The sequence below is a fragment of the Falco rusticolus genome, chromosome 3, assembly GCF_015220075.1.
Source record: "Falco rusticolus isolate bFalRus1 chromosome 3, bFalRus1.pri, whole genome shotgun sequence".
Classification (NCBI taxonomy): Eukaryota; Metazoa; Chordata; class Aves; order Falconiformes; family Falconidae; genus Falco; species Falco rusticolus.
In genome coordinates, this window is record NC_051189.1 from 104,665,610 (window position 1) to 104,685,294 (window position 19,685).

Here is a 19,685-nt window from a genome sequence, read left to right on the forward strand (position 1 = left end):
ATTCCTCATGTTCCACCACTGAGGCACTGCAGGAGTTTGTCCCACTGAAGTCCTGCCAATGCTCTGAAATGCTTTTTTCACAAAAGGTTGTCCTTTGTATCCATTCATAATAGCATTTAGGGCCATTTGCACCACCAGTGAGTATGTACCTCAACACACCAAAATTTAAATTAAAATAGTAATTAAAAAAAGATGATGACTTTCTCCTCAATACGTATATGCCACCAGGACAATTTAAACTTAAAATAACTCATGCTGCACATGCAGTTCATCCACAGAAAAAATAGTCACAGCCTTCAAGCCCCGAGCAAGTGTAGCAGGGCACGGTGTGGAAGCAGCCTCTGAGCAGGGACAGCTCAGCGCGAGGACCCCCATGAGCTGCTGCCCCCTCTAAGCGGGCGCCCAGGACACGACAGTGCAGTCCCACCGCAAACACTGCGCGCCCCAATTCGTCACAAACACAAACCCTCCCTTGTCGGCCCTTTCTTCTTTCTTTGGACAGCTTCCACACACACACACCCCAGTTATCTTCTTTTCGGTTTTCTCTCATCTACATAATGCATCCAGCCAACTTTTGAGGACCTCTTCATCATTTCTCACATCCAAGGGAAAAAAAAACACCCCCAAAATCCCTTCTGGTTTACATTCCTGCCCTTGCCTCTCACACTGCCTTCATCTGTACAACCACACTGCAGCTCCCACCACACAACTGCGCAGCACGAGCTCGCTGACCCTGAGAACAGTTTCTCAGGGGTGCAAGGGGGTGGTGGGGGCCCTTCAGCAGGGGTCGATGGAGACCCCGAGAGAGGCAGCAGAAGTCACCTGCAGACACACACCCACAGCACCACGAGCCCTCTGCCCTCCTGGTGTGATCGGTAACAGCTCCTGCCTGGAGCACAGAGTCAATCCCACCATGAACACATCCCAGTGCTGGGGGGTTTCCAAGCCCCACACTGACTTTTTTTTTGTCCAACAGAAATGACAGCACTGTTGATACCGGGGGAATGTCACCAGTGCCCTTAACTGTAAACATTGCAACTAACACATCCACCGCACTGCCGAGCTGCACAACGCTGTGTCATGTAGTTTATCACGGAAGCGCGATGAATATCCTAATAGTTTATCAGAAATGTCATTAATATGTATAGATGGGCCATGTAAAGATAAGCAGTGAACGAAGTCGGGATGTGCATTGGGCAGAACTTATCTCCCCCCTCCCCCCCCAGTGCATCCAGCACCAAAACCAGCATCCCTGCTTCCCAGCGCTCCAAGCCGGGCACGTGGGCATTTTGGCTCCAGTTTTTTGGTATCAGTGTCCAGCAAAACCCACCGCAAGCAGGAATCTATCACCCGGTCCCCACTCAGCAGGATCCCCCCGGAGCCCCACTGCGCGTCACCACCGCGGACGCCAGTGCCAGACCCGTACCAAAGCGCCACCGGGCAGCCCACCCGCGCAGTGTGCTGGCCGCCCCGGCAGGCGCATTGCCGCACCGAGCCGCGGGCAGCGCTGGCCCGGTTCCTCCTGGCGACACCGGGGGACACGGCCCGGCAAAGCAGGGGGAGGCGCGGGGGCGCCCCCTGCTGGCACCGGGACAGCCCCGCCAGCATCGCGAGCGGAGGCCGAGCTGGGGGGGGTGTCCCCAGCCCGGGGCGGGGGGGGGGGAACGACGCGGGGAGACGAGACCGGGAAAGGGGCGCCCCCAGCCCGGAGGCGGGGACGAGGAGGAAGGCAGGAGGGGACGGGGACTCCCCAGCCCAAGGAGGAGGGGGATGAGGCTCCCCAGCTCTCCCCGCAGAGCGGGGGAAGGGGGCGGGTGGGCGCCAAGCGGAGTGACGGCCACGGGCAGCCCGGGCAAGGGGCTCTCCCCGGGACAGAGCAGCACCGTTCCGCACCGGCCAGGGAAGGACCCGAGCGCCGACGAACCGGGCTCCCGCCCGCTGCGGCGCCGTCCCCAGCCGTCCCTCCCCCGAGCCGGGCCCAGTCACGGGCGGCGGCCACGGCCCCGCTCGCCCCCACCCCACAGGCCCGCCCCGCGGGGACGGGGGGCGCGCCGAGGCGGCGCTGCCCGGGGGCCGTTCCCGCGGGCGGGCCCGTAGGATCGGGCAGTGCCACCGGCGCCCACGCTCCCACCGGGGCCGCGCTCCAGCCCCACCCCCGGAAGCGGGGCGGCACCCTCACCGGCGGCGCGCGGCCATCGCCCCTTTAAGGTTTTTCCCGACGGCGCCCGACGTGCGGCGGGAGCGGCCCCGGCCCCGCCCCCCGGGATAAGAGCGGCGGCCCGCGCGCGGCGCGGCAGTGACCGGGTGCTGTCGCGACTCGGCGCATGCGTGTCGCGCCGACGGCCGAGCGGGGACATGCGGAGCTGCGCGACGCTGTCGGGGTAAGTGCGGACCCCGCCGCCCCCATCGCTGCTGTGGTGCCGGTCTCACGCCCCCCCGCTGGGCCGGGGCCACACCGGAGCCACTCGGTGGGTCTCGGCTGGGGCCACCCCCTGCTGGGGAGCGGAGCGCGGGGGCCGGAGCGGGCAGTCCCGGCGGGCCGGGGGCCTGGCACGGAGGCGCCGTCCCGGCGCGGCCCACGCCGGGGGTGGTGTGGGGGGCAGCGGGAGCGCGCTCGGTGCGCGGAGCCGAGGCGCCCACCGGTGAGGGGGCGGGAGCTGCGGCGCGGGGAGCCGGGCCCGCAGCCCCGGGGACGCGCCGCTCGCCCCCCCGGCTCCCGCTGGGCACCGCGGCTGTCCCGGCCGCTACCGCACAGCCCCGGCCCCGGGCGCGCTCGGCCGCCGCTTCCCCGCGCTGCCGGGGGCGGCTCCGCGCCGGGAGGTACCGGGGCGCATCCCGGGGCCGCCCCGCGCCCCCCGCCCGGCGAGGACTCCGCGCAGCCCGGCTGGAGCAATAAGCGACGAAACTTAGTGCGCTTGCTGTAGAACTAACCGTGCTTAATTGTATATTGATGAGCCGGGGGGGAAGGCGGCGGGGGCAGGGTCCCGCTGGCCAGCTGGGGGCTGCTGGAACCAGTGCCGCACTGGTGGGCGCTGCCCCGGCACGACCGAGCCGCCCCTCTTACCGGGCAGAACTTGTGACGAGGGAAGGCAGCCTGCTGGGACCCCCTGCTTCCTTAGGCGTTCCTTCCCAGGGATTTACCTCCACGGGGCGGTTTTTTAATTTATTTCACAATGGAAACCTCTCCCGAGGGGACGGATCCCCGCAGCGGAGCCCTGCGTCCGCCATCCTCCGCCACCCAGGGACCCGTTCGGGGAACGCTCCCCCTGCTCCGGGGTGCAAAGCAGAAGTAGAACTTATCGCAGCGTGTCTAAGGCTCGGGGCATGACTCTGAGTCAGCTACAGAGGCGGGTTTGCTTCCTGCGTGTAAGCTGGCCGTATTCACGTTAAAATTTGCAGGAGGGTGAAGTACCATACCTTAAGCATGTATCTGAAATCTGACAAGCAGAGGCAGGGCAATTGTCTTGCTGTTTAATTATTAGTTTTCTACTGGCAGTTTACTGGTTCCTCCCAGTTGCTGTGTAGAGCCCTGAAATGGTAGCCCAGATGTGAGCTGAACTGAAACTCCTCGGTGAACTGCAGTTCTTCGAATATACTCCGAAATAGCTGACTGTTACAATCTGAAATTGTTCGTCTGCTGTTCAGTTGATTTGTCTCTTTTGAGTTTATGTCCATCGGCCATCTGGGGTACACCCATAAAATTAATTTTATTTGCATCCTCTTATGATTTGAGCAGCATTTTTATCCGGCTTTACTAAGTGATTGTAGCCTTAAACTTCCTCCCGCAGAGTGGTCTGCTTCTGGTTGGCAGAACGTGTAGAAGAAAAGTCTTTCGGAGCTCAGAGTATGCCTTATTTATAAAACGACTGTAAAGAATGTAATTCCTATAAATGGGGGGAAAAAGTACCTTCTGAGGCCTGTATCTGAGTGTGACTTGGTGTGTGATTCCGAGGAATACTGAACAGCACTTAGGAGGTTTGGTGCACAGTTAATAAGATCTAATTGTTAAATGAATAGATTTAAACTAACCTTCTTGTGAGGCTGTTTCTGCTAGGTGTGGGTCGCTGAGCACTCAGCTAGCTGCAAAGGCAAAAAGCACTCAAGGGATGATACGACCACCAGAGATCCAGGATTTTGTTGTTGTTGTTAAGTATATGGAGTTCTGAAAAGTGTACTAACAGCTCTTGGGCTTTGTAACGCCCGTTTAGAAGTCTGAAACACTGAAATGTTAAAAGGGGTGGCTCTATCTCAGGTACTTATTTTAAATAGAAAGTCAAAGGAAAAAAAGGAAATTACATCACGTTGTCAAATAAGGAACAGCTAGCTGGAGCAGATGACTTGTAGTGCAAAAATGTGCCCCTCCTCCTGTGAATTGCTTCTGAGATTTGTTAAAGATATGTGGTGGTAAGGTGAGCAAAAATAGGTTGTGGATTTAAGGTAGCCACATTTCTTCCCCTCCTGAAAGCGTTAAGTAGGTCTTAATCCCCGCCGCCTTCTTACAAGAGGTATATAAGCTGCTTGTCAAGAGTATTGCTTTTATAAAAATCTGTCCAAGATGTGTGCAGGCGTTCAGAAATCTGTATTCCATGCCCGTGAAGTGAAACATTCTAGAGCATGCTTTGGGCTGCTGTGCATACTCCAGAAAGGTTTTCTTTTATTATGAACCTGACTTGCCTCAAATATTTGGTTGCATCGGGGCTGGGAGAGCAGGGAACCAGAGTAACAAGGTTCTCTGTGTGATCAGGCGTAAGTGTTGAGCTAAAATACACACAGATGCTTCTCAGTTTCTGAATGGAGGATTACTGCTGCTGTAACATGAGTATTTATTTAGCAATATGTATCTGTATGAAAACCGTATTTTGGATGTTTTCTCGTAACTCAACTTCGTGTCACAAATTTTCTGAACTATTTATACATTCCTCCCTCTGTAGATACCCTGCTGTTTATGGATATATTTGACTATTTTCAGCTTACACATATCCAGCCTATTATTCATCACTCATCGGCAAGTCTGAAGGTATATTTGGCCTTGTAAAAAAACAAAAACAAAACAAAACAAAAAAAACCCACACCAAAAACAAAACCCAAAACAAAAAACCCAACCAACAATCATTTCCAATATTTAGAATAATTCTTATTTGTGAGGGTGAGCAGGCATGAATGATTAAAAAGGTGTCGCCTTTGCACACTTGCCTGGCCTTACAGCGGACGGTGTTGATGGCTTCCTAATATACCGACAGACCTTTGAATTGCCTTGGCTTGTATCTGCCCTGTAGTAATTACTGCTATAGTTTTAGTTAAACTAACTCAGTTCCTTATGAATAACACTGAAACATCTTCAGAAGTGCTCAAAGCACGTCGATCTCTGAGTGCTGTAATTTGTGCGTAACTAGGGCAGAGAAGCTGAGGCACCACAAACCCATTCTGTGCAAATGAGCAGCAGATAAGTGTGAGATCCCGAATGCTGTGTTTCTGCGCAGTGTCCATTTTCTTTAGCAAACATGGTTTGATTTTATTTATGGTTTAGATCCTTAAGTCTTTAAGGAGGCAGGATCGGCTAGCAGTTACAGTGGAAACTGTTGGTGTTTATTCATGACTGACTTCTGTAAATCTTTTTTTTTTTTTTTTAAAGCCCATTACTAGAAAATAGCAGCTTCGTGAAATACATACAGCTCGGCTTTAGTAAGGGCACACTGAAACGCAGCGTTTCTACTCCTGTACTCCCAAATTGCATGTCCTCATAGCTCCCTCTGAAGATACTGTTTCTTCAAACAAGCTTATGCATGTTTTAAAATATAAGCACCGACTCTCCAGGCTCTGCTGAAAAAGTAACTAGGCTATTTAGTGAGAGAGCACATGCCTCACCGCTCTCCATACTCCTGGCTTGAGGAATGGAGGACAGTTTCATAACTCCATCCATTCACAACTCCCTGCTGAAACATTGAGGAGGCAAGTCACCTTCTGTGAATTCACAAAGCAGTTATTGTTGCAAGCCAGCGAGTTTTATGGCTGCAGAATTTGTCTGTGCTTTATTTTTGAAAAATAAAGAGTTGATTGAAACAAGTGAAAATTACCTTTTCCTAGAGTATGTAAATATTTGTCTGTTTCAGAAGTTGAGCTTAGCATTCCAGAGGGATTTCAGAGAGGCAATTGTGCAACTGTCGGTCTTGAGAGCCGAGATTTAGACAGCATTCAGAGAGCTGACACAGTAATTATTAGCAGTGGTTTTGGCGTGGGCTCTGATGGAGGTTGGGCTTCGTAACAAGCCCTGCGAGGGCTGTGTGTTATCATAGTGAGTGCATTACATGTGCTCTCAAACTACAGTGCTGCCACCCCCCCCCGGCTTATTTTTTATATCATAATCAATGTCTCGCTGATGGTCTTGTCGGATCTTGTATGCGCGCTGAGGTGGAATACTATCGTGTGCTGACTAATCAGTGTTCTGTATCAGTGATTTGTTCAACTTGAGACTTGCATTTGACTTCAGAAAATACTGAAAGCGCAAACTCCTTTGCAGGCATTAACCTTAAGTACGTGCATTTGTTCTCCTTCATTCCTTTTGCAGTTTCATTGCTAGTAGGGCAAGGTCTGTGAGGCACGAGAAAATCACTGCTGGGTGCAGCGTGAGCCGATGGGACAGATGTTTTATTTGCAAATTGCGTTAACATGATAGGAAGGTAATTTTAGAATTGGTGCTATACTCGTCCTGCGCTGCTTGCATCCTTCTGACAGATGGGTTTCTCGTCTCCTGCTCCCTCACAGGCAGTGGCTCCGCTCGCGCTTACAGGGCTGGAAGGAGGAGCTGCTGGTACAGGGCTACTAGAGATTTGGAACTCGTTTGCTAATCAGAACTATGTTATTGCTTCCTGGGGCTCTATGTTTATATTTAATTTTACTGTGAAAATCTGCAGTTCCCATTACTGGGAAGGATCCAGCTTGACTGTGTAATGCAACAGTGTCCAGGGTTAAGCTAGCTTTTAAGGAGATTGAGAAGGAAGAACATAGTCTTTACTAAAATGAGGTGGGCTGAAGTAAGTAGGACTAAGGGTGATGCTCTGCTGCAGTAGAGAACATGGTTTGGCCCTTGTTCACATCTGTTAAGCTAATAGCCTCCTGTCTTAGTGTTCTTAAATGCCTGGCTCAAATATACTGCATATCTGGTAGTGAAGAAAAAAAAATAATAATCCCACTCCTGTTAACACAAGGGTGATGGCTGGTAGACATGATCAAGAAAACCATCATGCATAAAGCAAATGTGATGAGGTCTTGCACATCATAAACACACAAACAGACGAAGCTACGTCACATACACCATGTGCTCAGATGGTCAGTACTGGGCCCAGGTCAAACTTGGAAAATCACAGCAGATGGTCCTTCTGAGAGAATTGTTTATAAAAGGCAAAGAGTGGTGTTAGATTGCAAATGAATCCTGGGGCACCGCTGCAGAGTCCTGCCTAGGAGAGTGCCCATCCCTCCTGCTGCAAATAGGTAGAACAGATCTCTCCTTTTAAAGGCGAAGTAGGATTACACATCCGTGCAGAATGCCTGGTTCTGGACAGGTTTTCCGTAAGCGTGAGCTGGTCCTTGCTCCTGTACCTGTTTCCCTGCAGTACCCTGCTGTGAAGGGCTTTTCTTGGCACATACCCTGCACCGATGTAGACAGCCCTCACTTGTCGCTTGCATTTTCTTTCAGGTGCAGGTTTTTTCTTTCAGGGGAAGGAAGCTCATGTTAAGAAACTGGACGTACTCTTTGATTCTCAGGAGAAACAAATCAAAATGTTGGGGGGGGGGTGTGTTAGATTATTATTATTTTTTTAAAACAGCTACCATAATGTACTTGGTGAATTTAGGGTGTTTGTGTAGATGAAGCACGGACCCAGAGAACACCTTTGCTTACAGTCTTGAGGTTAATTTCTCCTGCTTTCGGGACATTGACTACTTTTACACTGTGTTGTGTCCCCCCCGGTCCATTCTGAATTTCCTAAAAAAAAAAAAAAAGCCCCGTGAGTCGCCTTGTTCCTTTGACTATGATGATTTATTCAATATAAAGCAGCTGCCAAGACATTTTTTCCTGTTGTAAATGGGCCAGATAAAGCATTCTTCGCACTCAAAATAAATCTTGAGTACAGCAAGACAGTTTAAGCTGAGATTATTTCAAATCACTAGATTTTCAGTTTGTTGGAAATAGCTGGGAGACTTGATGCTGATTTAAAGTATCTTAATGCTCAAGTTTGATAATAATAGCGACTGCTTTATATAAAGGAAATGTTGGAATTCTGATTTAAGTAGTCAGTAATTCTGTTTATTGGAGCAAGGGCCATTTGTTAGGCTATTGATGGTAATACTTAAAAACAGCCTAGGCTACACTGGGAGCCACAGACTGGTTAGCAAGGAGATACAGCTAAAGATAGATGTCTACTAGAAAATTGAAGAGATTGTTCTGGAAAGCTTATTTTGCCTGAATAACTAGCAGTTTATGGACGAGCACTGAAGTTGGCGATGCACAGTTGCCATATATTGATGGCTTTACTGAACATATTTTTTCTTTTTTTCTGTACAGTGTAATTCAGTGGAAGAACTCGCCCATTTTGCACGGCAGTTTTGCACTCAGACACAAAAACCTGGTAAAGTTTCCTTGTGGGCAAGTAATAGGACAGAGAGAGGGCCTTTCTGCAGAGCCATTGAATTCCTTGAAATACCAACGTTTCAGCTGTGAGATGGACTCGTCAGGTTTGCGTTGCTGATATTTATTTATGTGCTTCTTTCTTTTGAAGGGAATGAAAACCGCAGGAGGGCTGTCGGGGACTGACTCTCTGGGGCTGTGAGGTGCCGCCGGCGGCAGCGCACAATGTCAACGGCAGGAGTGGCTGCTCAGGAGATGGGAGTCCCGTTAAAAGCCGGATTTCTTCACACTGGTCAAGGCATGGGGAGTCTGAAAACCTGCTGGGGCAGCCACAGCGGCTTTGAGAAGTGAGTGAGGCTAAAATTTGATCTCTCCTTGAAGACGCGATACGAGATGAGCATGAATACCTGTACCTGTACCCGCCCGATGGTCTATTTACAGCAAAGGCTTTTTTCCCCCCCCCCAGTACTTTCTTTACCGTGGACCCTATAGCGATGGCGTATGAGCTGAGCCCACCGGCGGCGGAGCGGTTCCCACCCGTTGGTGAGTCGGGGGCGGCCCGGGGGGGGGCGGGGGCGGGGCCGCGCCGCGGTGCTGCCGCAGGGGCGCCCCCTGGCGGCGGAGAGCGCACAGTGCGCCAAGCGCGGTATCCTCGCGCTTTTCAATGATGCGATCGAGTTCAAACAAACCCCCGCATTCCGCCCCCCCCCCCCCCCCCCCCCCTCTTTTTCTTGCGCTTAGAAGCCTCTGAGCTGCCATGACACAGCTGAAAGAAAAACCATTTGGTAAAACAGCGCTTGTTCTGCCGCGGGAGCTGCGCAGCTGCAGCTCTGGGCTTTGCATGGGGCTGGGGTCTCTCGGAACTACCTCGTTTCACTGCAGCACTGGCCTAAAACAATTAATTACCCTATTGTAATTTAGCCTATTGTAACAGCCGCTCTGATAACTAAATTCATAAATCCGCAACCAGGAAAGATCTAGAATAGCTACTTCTGGTTTCAGAGTCATTAAGCAGACATTACTCGTTGCGTTAGAAGGAATTAAATAGCTAAATATGCAGCGGCAGAGTCTCATGCTAGAGTGTTACTTAGAAAAGTGTTCCTACGGCTTTCTTGCCTTTTTAGGGCACTCTGCCAGTGACGCTTGCGTGACCGACCACAGCTTTGCTGAAAGCTGCACCCCAGTCCCGTCTCAGAAATCCAGCCCACCTCCTGTAAGCCCCAAAAATGAACAGCTGATTTCAAGATATGAAGACCATCTCATCCCTGGCTTTAGTAAACTGTCGTTAACTATGGGCTGTGTTTCTGAAGAAACACCTCCTCACATGCCAATAAAACATGGGCCAATTCAGTTTCTGTCTCCATCTTCCAATGACCGTAGCTCCAGACCGCTTCCCCCTCTGCCTGTTTCTGAAGACCTTATTCCCGATGAGATGGACAAAGAGGTGGAGTTCCTGACTAGCTCAGATACCGACTTCTTATTAGAAGATTATGAACTTCCCTCTTTTAAATCCAGTGCTCCGAGCCGGCGGAGCTTTAGGGGCTGTGGGCAGATCAACTACGCATACTTTGATACTCCAACAGGACCAAACCCAGAAGATGCCAACCCTACACAACGCCTAAATGGATACGTATCCAGTATTTATCCTCCTCCGCAGCAGCTGCATCGACGTTTGCGAAGGTCCCATTCTGGGCCAGCTGGATCTCTTAATAAACCAGTAGTAAGACTATCTGGACACTTAAACAGATCTTCACCGAATTCCGATGAAGATAAACCAGAGGTTCCACCAAGGGTTCCCATACCTCCAAGGGCTCTCAAACCGGATTACAGAAGGTGGTCAGCAGAAGTTGCTTCTAGCGCATACAGCGATGAAGACAGGCCTCCAAAAGTGCCCCCAAGAGAACCTTTGTCACGCAGCAATTCCCGTACGCCAAGTCCCAAAAGCCTGCCGTCATACCTCAATGGGGTTATGCCCCCCACCCAGAGTTTTGCACCTGATCCCAAGTACGTCAGCAGCAAAGCTCTGCAAAGACAAAACAGTGAAGGATCTTCCAACAGGGTCCCTTGCATTCTTCCGATCATTGAGAATGGTAAGAAGGCCAGTTCAACACACTACTATCTGCTGCCTGAAAGGCCTCCATATTTGGACAAGTATGAGAAATTCTTCAGAGAAGCAGAAGAAAGTAGTTCTAGCACCGGGGTTCAGTCCTGGTCTGGTGACTGCACAGCCACTTCAGCCCCAGCAAAACTGGACTCAAAGCCTAGAGTGGACATAGCTGGTCATCTGAAACGAAAACACCTGTCTTACGTGGTTTCCCCGTAGCCTCTGGGAGCACGGTCTCAGCTCGGTTGTTCAGGATGGAGCTGAACTTGATCACGTTACAAAGTTCTTCAGGTTCTCAGATAATGAAGTAGGACCAGTTTGTCCTCCGAGAACTGGAAAGTGGCTGGTAAAGTCCTCTTATGCTGCATATCTCTGATATGTTTCTTAAGACTGGTTTTTGTCTTGGTATATATAGCTGAAAACCTGCAAAGATTCCATAGAAACGTATAGAGGGATAGTCGTCACAGTTGGCCAGTTATATGCTACCTAGATGAACGTGTTTGGTAGCCACGTTATAACGAAAAATATAAATAAATCTAGCTTTGCTGAAGAGTCCCTTATAAAGCTGACAACAGAGCAGACCACGCAGTCCAGTTTTTGTGTCAGGCTTTTCCAAAATTTCTTTCATACTGTTAACTCTGCTGAGGACAGAGCCTGTCCCCTTTGACCAGGATACGCCAGCCTGGTGAGAAGGTAACTGCAAGATCCGATGTCTGCTGCAAGACTTGGCAAGCACACTGGAAGTGCATTTTGAAAGATGAATTTGTTTTACAACTGAATTTGACACTAATAGACGTTTGAAGTGAGTTAGGTTTTGTCGCTTCTCTCAGTTGCTAGACACACTTGACTCAGTTTTGCAGTTTTCCCTAGGAGAGACTCAGACCAGCTACTGCGAAGCCTCTGCTGCTGCTCTTTTCCTGCTGGATCTAGAAACTTGTGGAAGTGTCCCAAAAGCGGCAGAGGGTACACGCAGCTGTACGGTTGCTGTTAGGTAGGCAGTAACAGCTACATGCTCACCTAGAGTCTGAAATTCTGACTGTGTTACATACAGAACTACAGCACAAGCTGGTCTTGTGTTTTGGTTTCTGTTCAGTATTTTAGGGGAGGATGAGGAGGGTCTGAGCAAAACCCACGATTCCATTTATGAACAGTGTCAGTCCCATCTCTCGCTGCTTCAGATGCTGCTGCTTGCTGTTTAATTTTTCCTCATCGTGCCTCGGCGATCCGTTAAAGTTCATTGAGGTGCCACATTCGTGCGTTAGCAGTTTCTCATGCTCATTTTGATTACATTTATCCTCTTACAGATAAGCACAAGAGAAAGGGTGCTCATTAACGGAGGTACAGAAGATGAATGTGTTCCTCCTAACAGAAATAAAGAAGCTGTTTACAGTTTAAACTGCTGAATGAGATGTTTGAGCTGTTTTAAAGCTTACTTTTTATTTTAGTACAAACTAAATGAAGGTGAAATACATGCTATAGAAATGCACTGATATTTCTGCATCCTGTACAGTATTGAATAAAAAGAGAATTCACTTTGTATTTTGAATATTGTCATGTCTCGAGTTTAATAAAGTTATAAAATACTTATTTATGATACATTTTGGTTTTTGCTTTATTGAATAGTGCATGCAATTGTATGTGTGACTTCTGCATTTCCTGGAAAGTTCACAGTAAATACTGTTAAATGTGCAACAACTGTTGACGGCAGCTTGCATTTAAAGTTAAGAATTCTGCGAAAGGGTTCAGTACCTCACATTGCACACCATTAATTTTAATTCCTCCTTACTATCTGGTAGCACAGTGTCTCTACTTTTGTTCTGGCAATAAAGCATCCTGTAAGATTAAGTTACTCAGCCTATCATTATTAATAACTTCTGTTATTTTTAGAGTCATCCATAGCACATTAGGCACCGTCACAGAGAAAAGAGAGGGCAGCAGTGTTCCCACCTTCAGTTTCTCACCTGTTAAAAAAGAACTAAATTGTGCATGGAGGGTGATTGAAGAGGGGCTACTTATATTCGGGGGGGGTGGGGGGTGGGGAAGCTTGAGTATAATGTGGTAATTTTTTTTTCTTCTTGAGAAAGAAATTGCCAATGCTAATCTCAGAGTATGTAAGCCATGGATAAGGTTGTAAAGTATGTAAAACTGTAGTATGTGAGCCATAGATAAGGTTACTGAAGATACGAAACATCACATTGCCTTGCTGTGTCTGCAGGTAAATACTTGCCTCGATCGGGCAGCCTGAAGCCCTCACGTTTGCTGTCATTGAGCTTATTTCCAGGTAAAGCAGGTTGCCATCCTTGGAGTTGTAATGGAAAAAATGTCAGATGTAGTTTTTCAGTAATGCCTAATTACTTGGCTTTTATAGCTGGAGGATTGCTAAGCTTCACTTACGTAAGTCCTCAAACCCCGCTGCTGTGCGGGGCTGCTGGGGACCCCTGCGCACCGGCCGCCAAAGCACAGACAAGTTCTCATCCTGTGCAAGGCTGCTGGCTGTAGCACTCGCCCTACCGACAGCTCCGCTTCCTCGCCACCCCCTAGGTTTTTCTACAGCAGAAAAAGTCAAATTTGTATCTGCCAGCTTCCCCTTAAACCTGAGCAGCTTTAACGCCAGGGCCCCACAGTAACACCCCTCTCCCTTACACCATTGCTGCCACTGCGGAGCTGCGGCTGGTTCCCTGTGGGCCGTGGCACCGACCCGGGAGCTGTGATTTCAGTAGAACCCCATCTAAAACCAAGCAACTGCCCTGCAGATCTCTAGCTTTTTGCCTCTGGGTCCCGCTGCATTTCCGAGGCTCGGCGCCCCGCTTTCAGCACATGGGCAAACTGCTCTTTGCCCCTTACACGGCAGCACTGCCCCCCCCCCAAAGGCTCACACTCCATTCTGCCTTGAGTGGCGTTTACTCTCAAATTAGTAGCGAAGCCGCTCTTGCATGGGAAAAAGCAGCAAGCTTCCCCATCCAGATACCCCACAGTGAGGGTCTTCCCTGCTTTCTGTGGGGTTGGTTTGGCTTAAAGCATCAGGGGAGAAGCCGTGTGGCTAGTGTACCCACTGAGAGACGAGCCCCTCCGCCCAGGAGGGCAGCCCCGGCATTCTGATTGCTGCACGTGCGAGGCGTTGCGTTGGGATGGAGTAAACCTTCGAGTCGGAGCCATCGTACCTGCTGCCAGGTGTCACCCTCGGGTTTCCTTGTGGCTACAGTGATGGGATAAGCTTTCTCTCCTGGCTCACTGCGCTTCATGCTGGCCTAATGCTATTGCTTACTGTTTGGGCAAGGTGAGCCAGAGACCCCTCAAGTGACTCACAGCTGAACACATCTCGGACAAAACAGGGGATTTGCTTACAATTTCCCCAGCCCCACAGCCCAGCACTTGCTTTCACTTCTGTCAGCAGTGGAAGTTCCCCTAGTCATCGGGCTAAAGGCTTTTCTGCTAACGTAGCAGCAAGACACTTTATACTTCCTCAGAATAAGATCTACTTCTGAATACAAGCTTTTCACATTTATAGTGCCGAAAAGCTTAAAAACCTTACAGAATTTGTGCTTCTGAATGGTCCTACATAGCCTTTTCTGAAATTCAAAAAAAGTGTAAGAGGCTTAACCTGACTTCCATTATAGTTTTTCTCCTGGGGGGGGGGGGGGGGGGAAAAGAAAGAAAAAGAAAAGAGAGAATTAAAAAAAAAAGAAAAGAGAGAATTAAAAAAAAAAAAAGAAAGAAAAAGAAAAGAGAGAATTGCATACTCCTTTCCTGAAAGTATTGGTATTGTCTACTCAGTCCTGAATATTAAATCATTCCTGAATATTCAAAAAAACCCCAATAATAATTACTCTTCAGTCATGCTACCTTTCCAGCTGTGTGTCGGCTGCGTAACAGCACAGCGTTAAGTCTCACCCCCGAAGCTGAATGAGGAACGTAAGTTTAGTGCAGCTGTCGGTGGAGTAAAACAGACCAAACCTGAACTGAACGCAGTGATGGGAACGGCTCGGCTCCGGGCGAGACATTCAGGCAGGTTACAGAGCTCACGTGCCCCTTCGCTGTGAGGAAAGTCTTTCACAGGCAAGTCTTCCAGTATTTCAGTGACTTGGCCATTTTCCCTTGAAAAACCCAGAGCAGCAAGGTCTCGCTGCGGCCGTGGGTCCGCGGCGGGTGGTTCTCTCCGGGTGACGGTGGGGGGTCACCGGGTGGAAACCTCGCTTGCAAATTCTTAAGACACCAGATTCCTGTGCTTTGGGGGACAAAGTTTGCATGATCCAAACGCTGTATTCCGTTTTCCAGGTGAGTAATTAAGGCCTGTAGAGCTGTGGGGGAAGCTTGGCAAGTTCTGGCCAGAAGACATTTCCCTGCTCATGCCCTGGCACATGATAAGACTTGTCAGGACACAACGTGCTTTTGCAACAGCCTGATCACAGGTTTGAGTATTTAGAGCTTGGGCTCACCTGGGCAAGGCCCGACAGCTTGCCTCTGAGGAGGAAGCCCCTTGCCAGATAGATTTGACTGGAATAATCGTGCTTCAAAGGGCTGATATGCTGAAGTCTGAAGAATCAAAGAATTGGTGTGAAAGCAGGGAAGACAGATGTGCATCTACGGAAAGGCAATGCCTCCCACAGCCTCCCGATTCCAGAAGCGGGCTACACATACCGCTCGCTCCCCCACCCCCAGCAGACTCTTTTTTTGCCTCAGTGACACTGCTGTGACCGCCCAGCCATGTCCCACAGGTCCCAGAGGCAGCTCTGCCGGGGCAAAGGGGGTCGTAACGCAACAAACTGCAGGGGGGCTGGGTAGGAGCAGCCCCGCAGTGAGCCCCTGGCCTCTCAATGAGACGTGGCCGGCAGCAAAGTTGGCAACAAGGGGAGGGGTGACCTCTCCCACAGGCTCAAAACTGTCTCAGTACCACAGGCCAAGCATGCCCTGAGCAAGCAGTGGCAGCAAGCAGCGTCTGCCATGTCTACCCTGTGTAAGGGTGGGTGTTGCCTGGTGCTGCCTGGGCCGCCCTGATGTTGGCGAGATGCGTCCCCGTCTTGCTGAGTTCCAGACTAACAAACCTACCCAGAGGAGCTGAGCCTAGCTAGCAACTGAAAGATGGGCTGTTTGCCTCAATATACCTTTTCCAAAAAGGAAGAGGCTGTGTTAGTACCTGGTGACTTGAAAAACCTTAGGTTCTCCACCACGTCCACTTGCTTCTAAACAGTGTCAGGAAAGAACATGCAGCTGTAGTGGGACATCACTAAAAAAAAGCCTCTCAATCGTCAGTTTCTCTTGCATCATAGGAGACAAATCAACACAGAAAATAAACCTGATTTGGAAGCATGCTGATTGACAACGTAATTAAATTGTGCAGTCATTTAAAATTACCGATCACTGTTGTTGCTGTCACTGTTAGTTTTCCATTCACTCCCAAACTGCAACAGGCACAATTGCTGCCCTACTGGAATGGCAGAGGAGCTCTCACTCAGGCTGCATTTCCTCCTGCGGCAGCCTTGGGTTTGTTTTTAAACAGTCTGAGTGAAGTGGTAGGTTGGACGTACCAAAGGAAAGCATCCGTCTAGTCCAGGACAAAGAAACCAATTTTGCAAAAGCAGTTATTACAGCAGGGAGTAGTTGCTGATGGTGTTCAAACTGAGTCTTGTCAGGAATTCAGGGTTAAAATGATGACCAGATCAGTCACGGTGGAATTCCCACCCTTCAGACTCATGATTACAGACTGTGGCCCTTATAAACACTTTTAATAGTACTACAACCTGTACGTTAAATATATACTGTCTAGATTACCGTCAAGAAGGAAATCGGAGACAGAGGTAACAAGGTGCATCATTTTATCTACTTGCAGGGCCTCTGCAGTTGGGTAACCCAGCGGTTTCTCTGTGTTGTATGTTCCTGGGGTAAACGTCTTCATTTTTTTAAAGCAGGCTAATCTTCTTTTCTTGAAAGCTTGCTTTCAGTTCCAAAACAGAGAACATGTAGCAAATTTTCTGTTTCTCATAGGTCCTTGGCACTGAAAATCTAGCACATGAAGTTTAATTATACTTATTAATATTTGTTAAATAGCACTGCAGAGATTTCTGGCTGCTGAGCTGTGATTAGCATTTGTAAGCTGAAAGAGGTGTTACCCCCACCCATCCTGCGTTGTAATTCAGGCCTTGCATAATCCCCAACCAAATGCCTATTTTCATCCACACAGCTCATTATTTTTTCTGAATCATATATGGAAGCCACACCCATGATTGCTCATAGACTGTTGCTATATTATTTATATATTGGTGTGCACCTTGATCCCAGTTGCGGTTAATTTTGGAAAAGGTGTTAGGCATTCCAAATTTTAAGTGGCATGCCACTGAAACATGGGAACCATTACTGCTATTCATTTCCTTACAAAGTGATTCAGAGGAAGGGATGCTTCTGTGTTTAAAACCTGCAGCTTCTTGCTGAAGATTAAAACTGTCGCCCACAAATTGTTAGCATGTGAAAGCCGCAAAGGAAGAAGAGTGCAAATATATGTCCATGAAACAGCAGAGAAAAAACCAGGCCAGATCACCCCACCATCACCACCCTGAACATGCTCAAGGATGCTCACCACTGCACCCTGAGCCGTCGCGATAAAATACTGAGATCCTCCACGCACAGTCTCTGGATCAAGCACTGGATCATCAGGCCTGACCCAGACAAATCATCTCCTGCCCACCGCCTACCGTCAGGTGCCAGAGGGGCATGTTACTGTACCCAAAATATTTATTTTACCTTTGTTAATGATTTTATTATGCTCATAACAGCTTCAAGGGCAGGGGCAGCATTACAAATGCCCTTCTGGAAGGCAACCGGAACCGGCCCTATACACTTGGCAGTCTTTAGACTTAAAGCTCTCAGGGAACTTACTGGTTTCAGGGAAGTTCACACTAAGGACCACACCAGCTCGTGCCACGTCGAGTCCAGCTGCTGCACAGCAAGGTGTGAGGGAGACACAAGCGAGCAGCAAGGGACCTTTGCAAGGTTACTCATTGCCTTGCAATCCCTGTGTTGTCATTTACTGGCTGTTAAGCAAGGTCCAGAGGAACCCAAGACTCCAACCATATTAGGTTGCACTTGGTGACTTCACTGGCCATCTGTCACGTTGACAAGTTATTCAAGAGAAGTTTTCCTGCATCCTGGTTGCACGCCCCTGCACTTAGAGCTTAAGCAATTTGAACTGGGATGGTGCTCTGAGGATGCAGCATCTACATCACGCCAGCGCAGTAGCAGGCATGTGGCAGTGCAGAACCCTCTAACAACTCAGGGCTGAGATGAGATTATGGCACACACTCCAACACGTTCTGTTCCTCATGGGATTAAAATAGCCTGAGCTGCTTTTGCTGGTGGGAGGGAGGGCTGTGTTTCCACAGAGCATCTTCTCATCATGCTGAAGAAAACTAATTAACTGAAACCATCACTTCATTAAAAGCCGAAGGGACAGTCAGTCCTGTCCCAAGGACACTCTTAAAAATGGGTGGCAGTGAGGCAAGGGCCAGTGAGCTCTTGGCTTATGCAGAGGCTGATGGAGAACCAGCACGGGGCTGGCAGAGGAAGGGCTAGCCTGAAGGAAGAGCTGTCTAGCGCCCAGCTTGAGTTAAGTGGTTTAACACCAGCATTTTGTTAAGGACCAGCAGCCTAAACAGACGTGTCTTCAGGGGTGAGAAGACCATTTTCTTTATAGGTGTTATCAGTCACACGATGCCTTGTGCCGGGTGCAACACACAACAGTATCGTTCCGTGGGAATGGGCAAGGGCCCCGTCACTCCCCGGGCAACTGTTCCGCTTGGAGCGCGGGCTCCGGCTGCACCGGGCCAGGCAGAGCGGGCACAGGCAGCAGCCCAGCCCCAGCTCTGGGTGACACAACACGGCACTCGGGAGCCGGGTCGCTCGGCCTCGTCGGCTGCCCTCGACCACAGCGGCCGTTGAGGGTGCTCCGGGGTCTGGCACTGGCCCCCCTGCCCCCTGCCCCGGGCCGGGCCTCGACCGAGCGCAGCCTCCACAACGTGGCGGGGTGTCACGGGGGGGTGTCACGGTGGGATGTCACGGCGGGGTGTCACGGGGGGATGTCACGGGGGGGTGTCAAGGGGGGTGTCACGGGGCGATGTCACGGGGGAGTGTCACGGAGGGATGTCACGGCGGGCCCTGCAGCACACGGGGCACGGCGGCCGTTGTACACGCAGGCCCGCCCGCAGGGTCACACCGCGCTCTGCTGAGGGGCACCCCGCGGCAGCACGGCGGGGGGGGGCGAGCACCCCCGGGCGGGGCCAGCAGCGGCGCGCAGGGCGGCAGGAGCGGGACTCGCCGTGACCACACGGGGGCGCGCTGGCGCTGCTCCCGCTGCCACCGTTGCTCCCGCTGCCGCCGCTGCTCCCGCGGCCGCCGCTGCTCCCGCAACCCCGGCCCCGCGGGCTGGGCTCCCCGCTCCCTGCGGCCGGGGGCTTGGGAGGGGTTGTTTTTCTTTTTTTTCTTATTTTTGATTTTTTTTTGGTTTTCTGTTGGGTTTTGTTGGGGGTTTTTTGTTGGTTTTTGGGGTGGGGTTTTTTTGTTTTGTTGGGTGTTTTTGGTGAAATTTTTTCTTTTGGGTTTGGGGATTTTTTTGGGGGGTTCTGTCTATTTTTTGGGGTTTTTTAAGTTACATGTTAATGCTTTGTAGTCCGAGGAGGAGGAAGGAGAGAAACCCCACACTTTATTTTTGCTCCAAGGGGGTTATTTGAAGGCTGATGGCAGAGCCTCTGGCTTTGTAAGCCCATACAGGATCCTAGAGCCACGCTGTTCCTAGAGTTTCCCAGCACGAGCATTCCCTTCCCTCCTGCACAACCAAAAGCAAGGGAAAGCACTTTGCAAAACCCCGTGAAAGAGCGACAGATGAACATGTCATATATGACTACGAGAGAAGCAAGCACAGGTGACAACAGGTGACTGTTGCCATTTCTCTTAAGGGACAGCAATTCCTCA

At 50.2% G+C, this 19,685-nt stretch overlaps 1 protein-coding gene across 1 annotated transcript; it reads left to right on the forward strand.

The window, feature by feature from the left end:
- Window positions 1-2,249: 2,249 nt before the first annotated feature.
- Window positions 2,250-12,323, forward strand: ERRFI1 (ERBB receptor feedback inhibitor 1). Its single transcript, XM_037379870.1, has 4 exons — window positions 2,250-2,381; window positions 8,775-8,970; window positions 9,090-9,166; window positions 9,748-12,323. The coding sequence occupies exons 2-4, from the start codon at window positions 8,849-8,851 to the stop codon at window positions 10,944-10,946; spliced, it is 1,398 nt and encodes a 465-aa protein (XP_037235767.1). The 5' UTR covers window positions 2,250-2,381; window positions 8,775-8,848; the 3' UTR covers window positions 10,947-12,323.
- The last annotated feature ends 7,362 nt before the right edge of the window (window positions 12,324-19,685 follow it).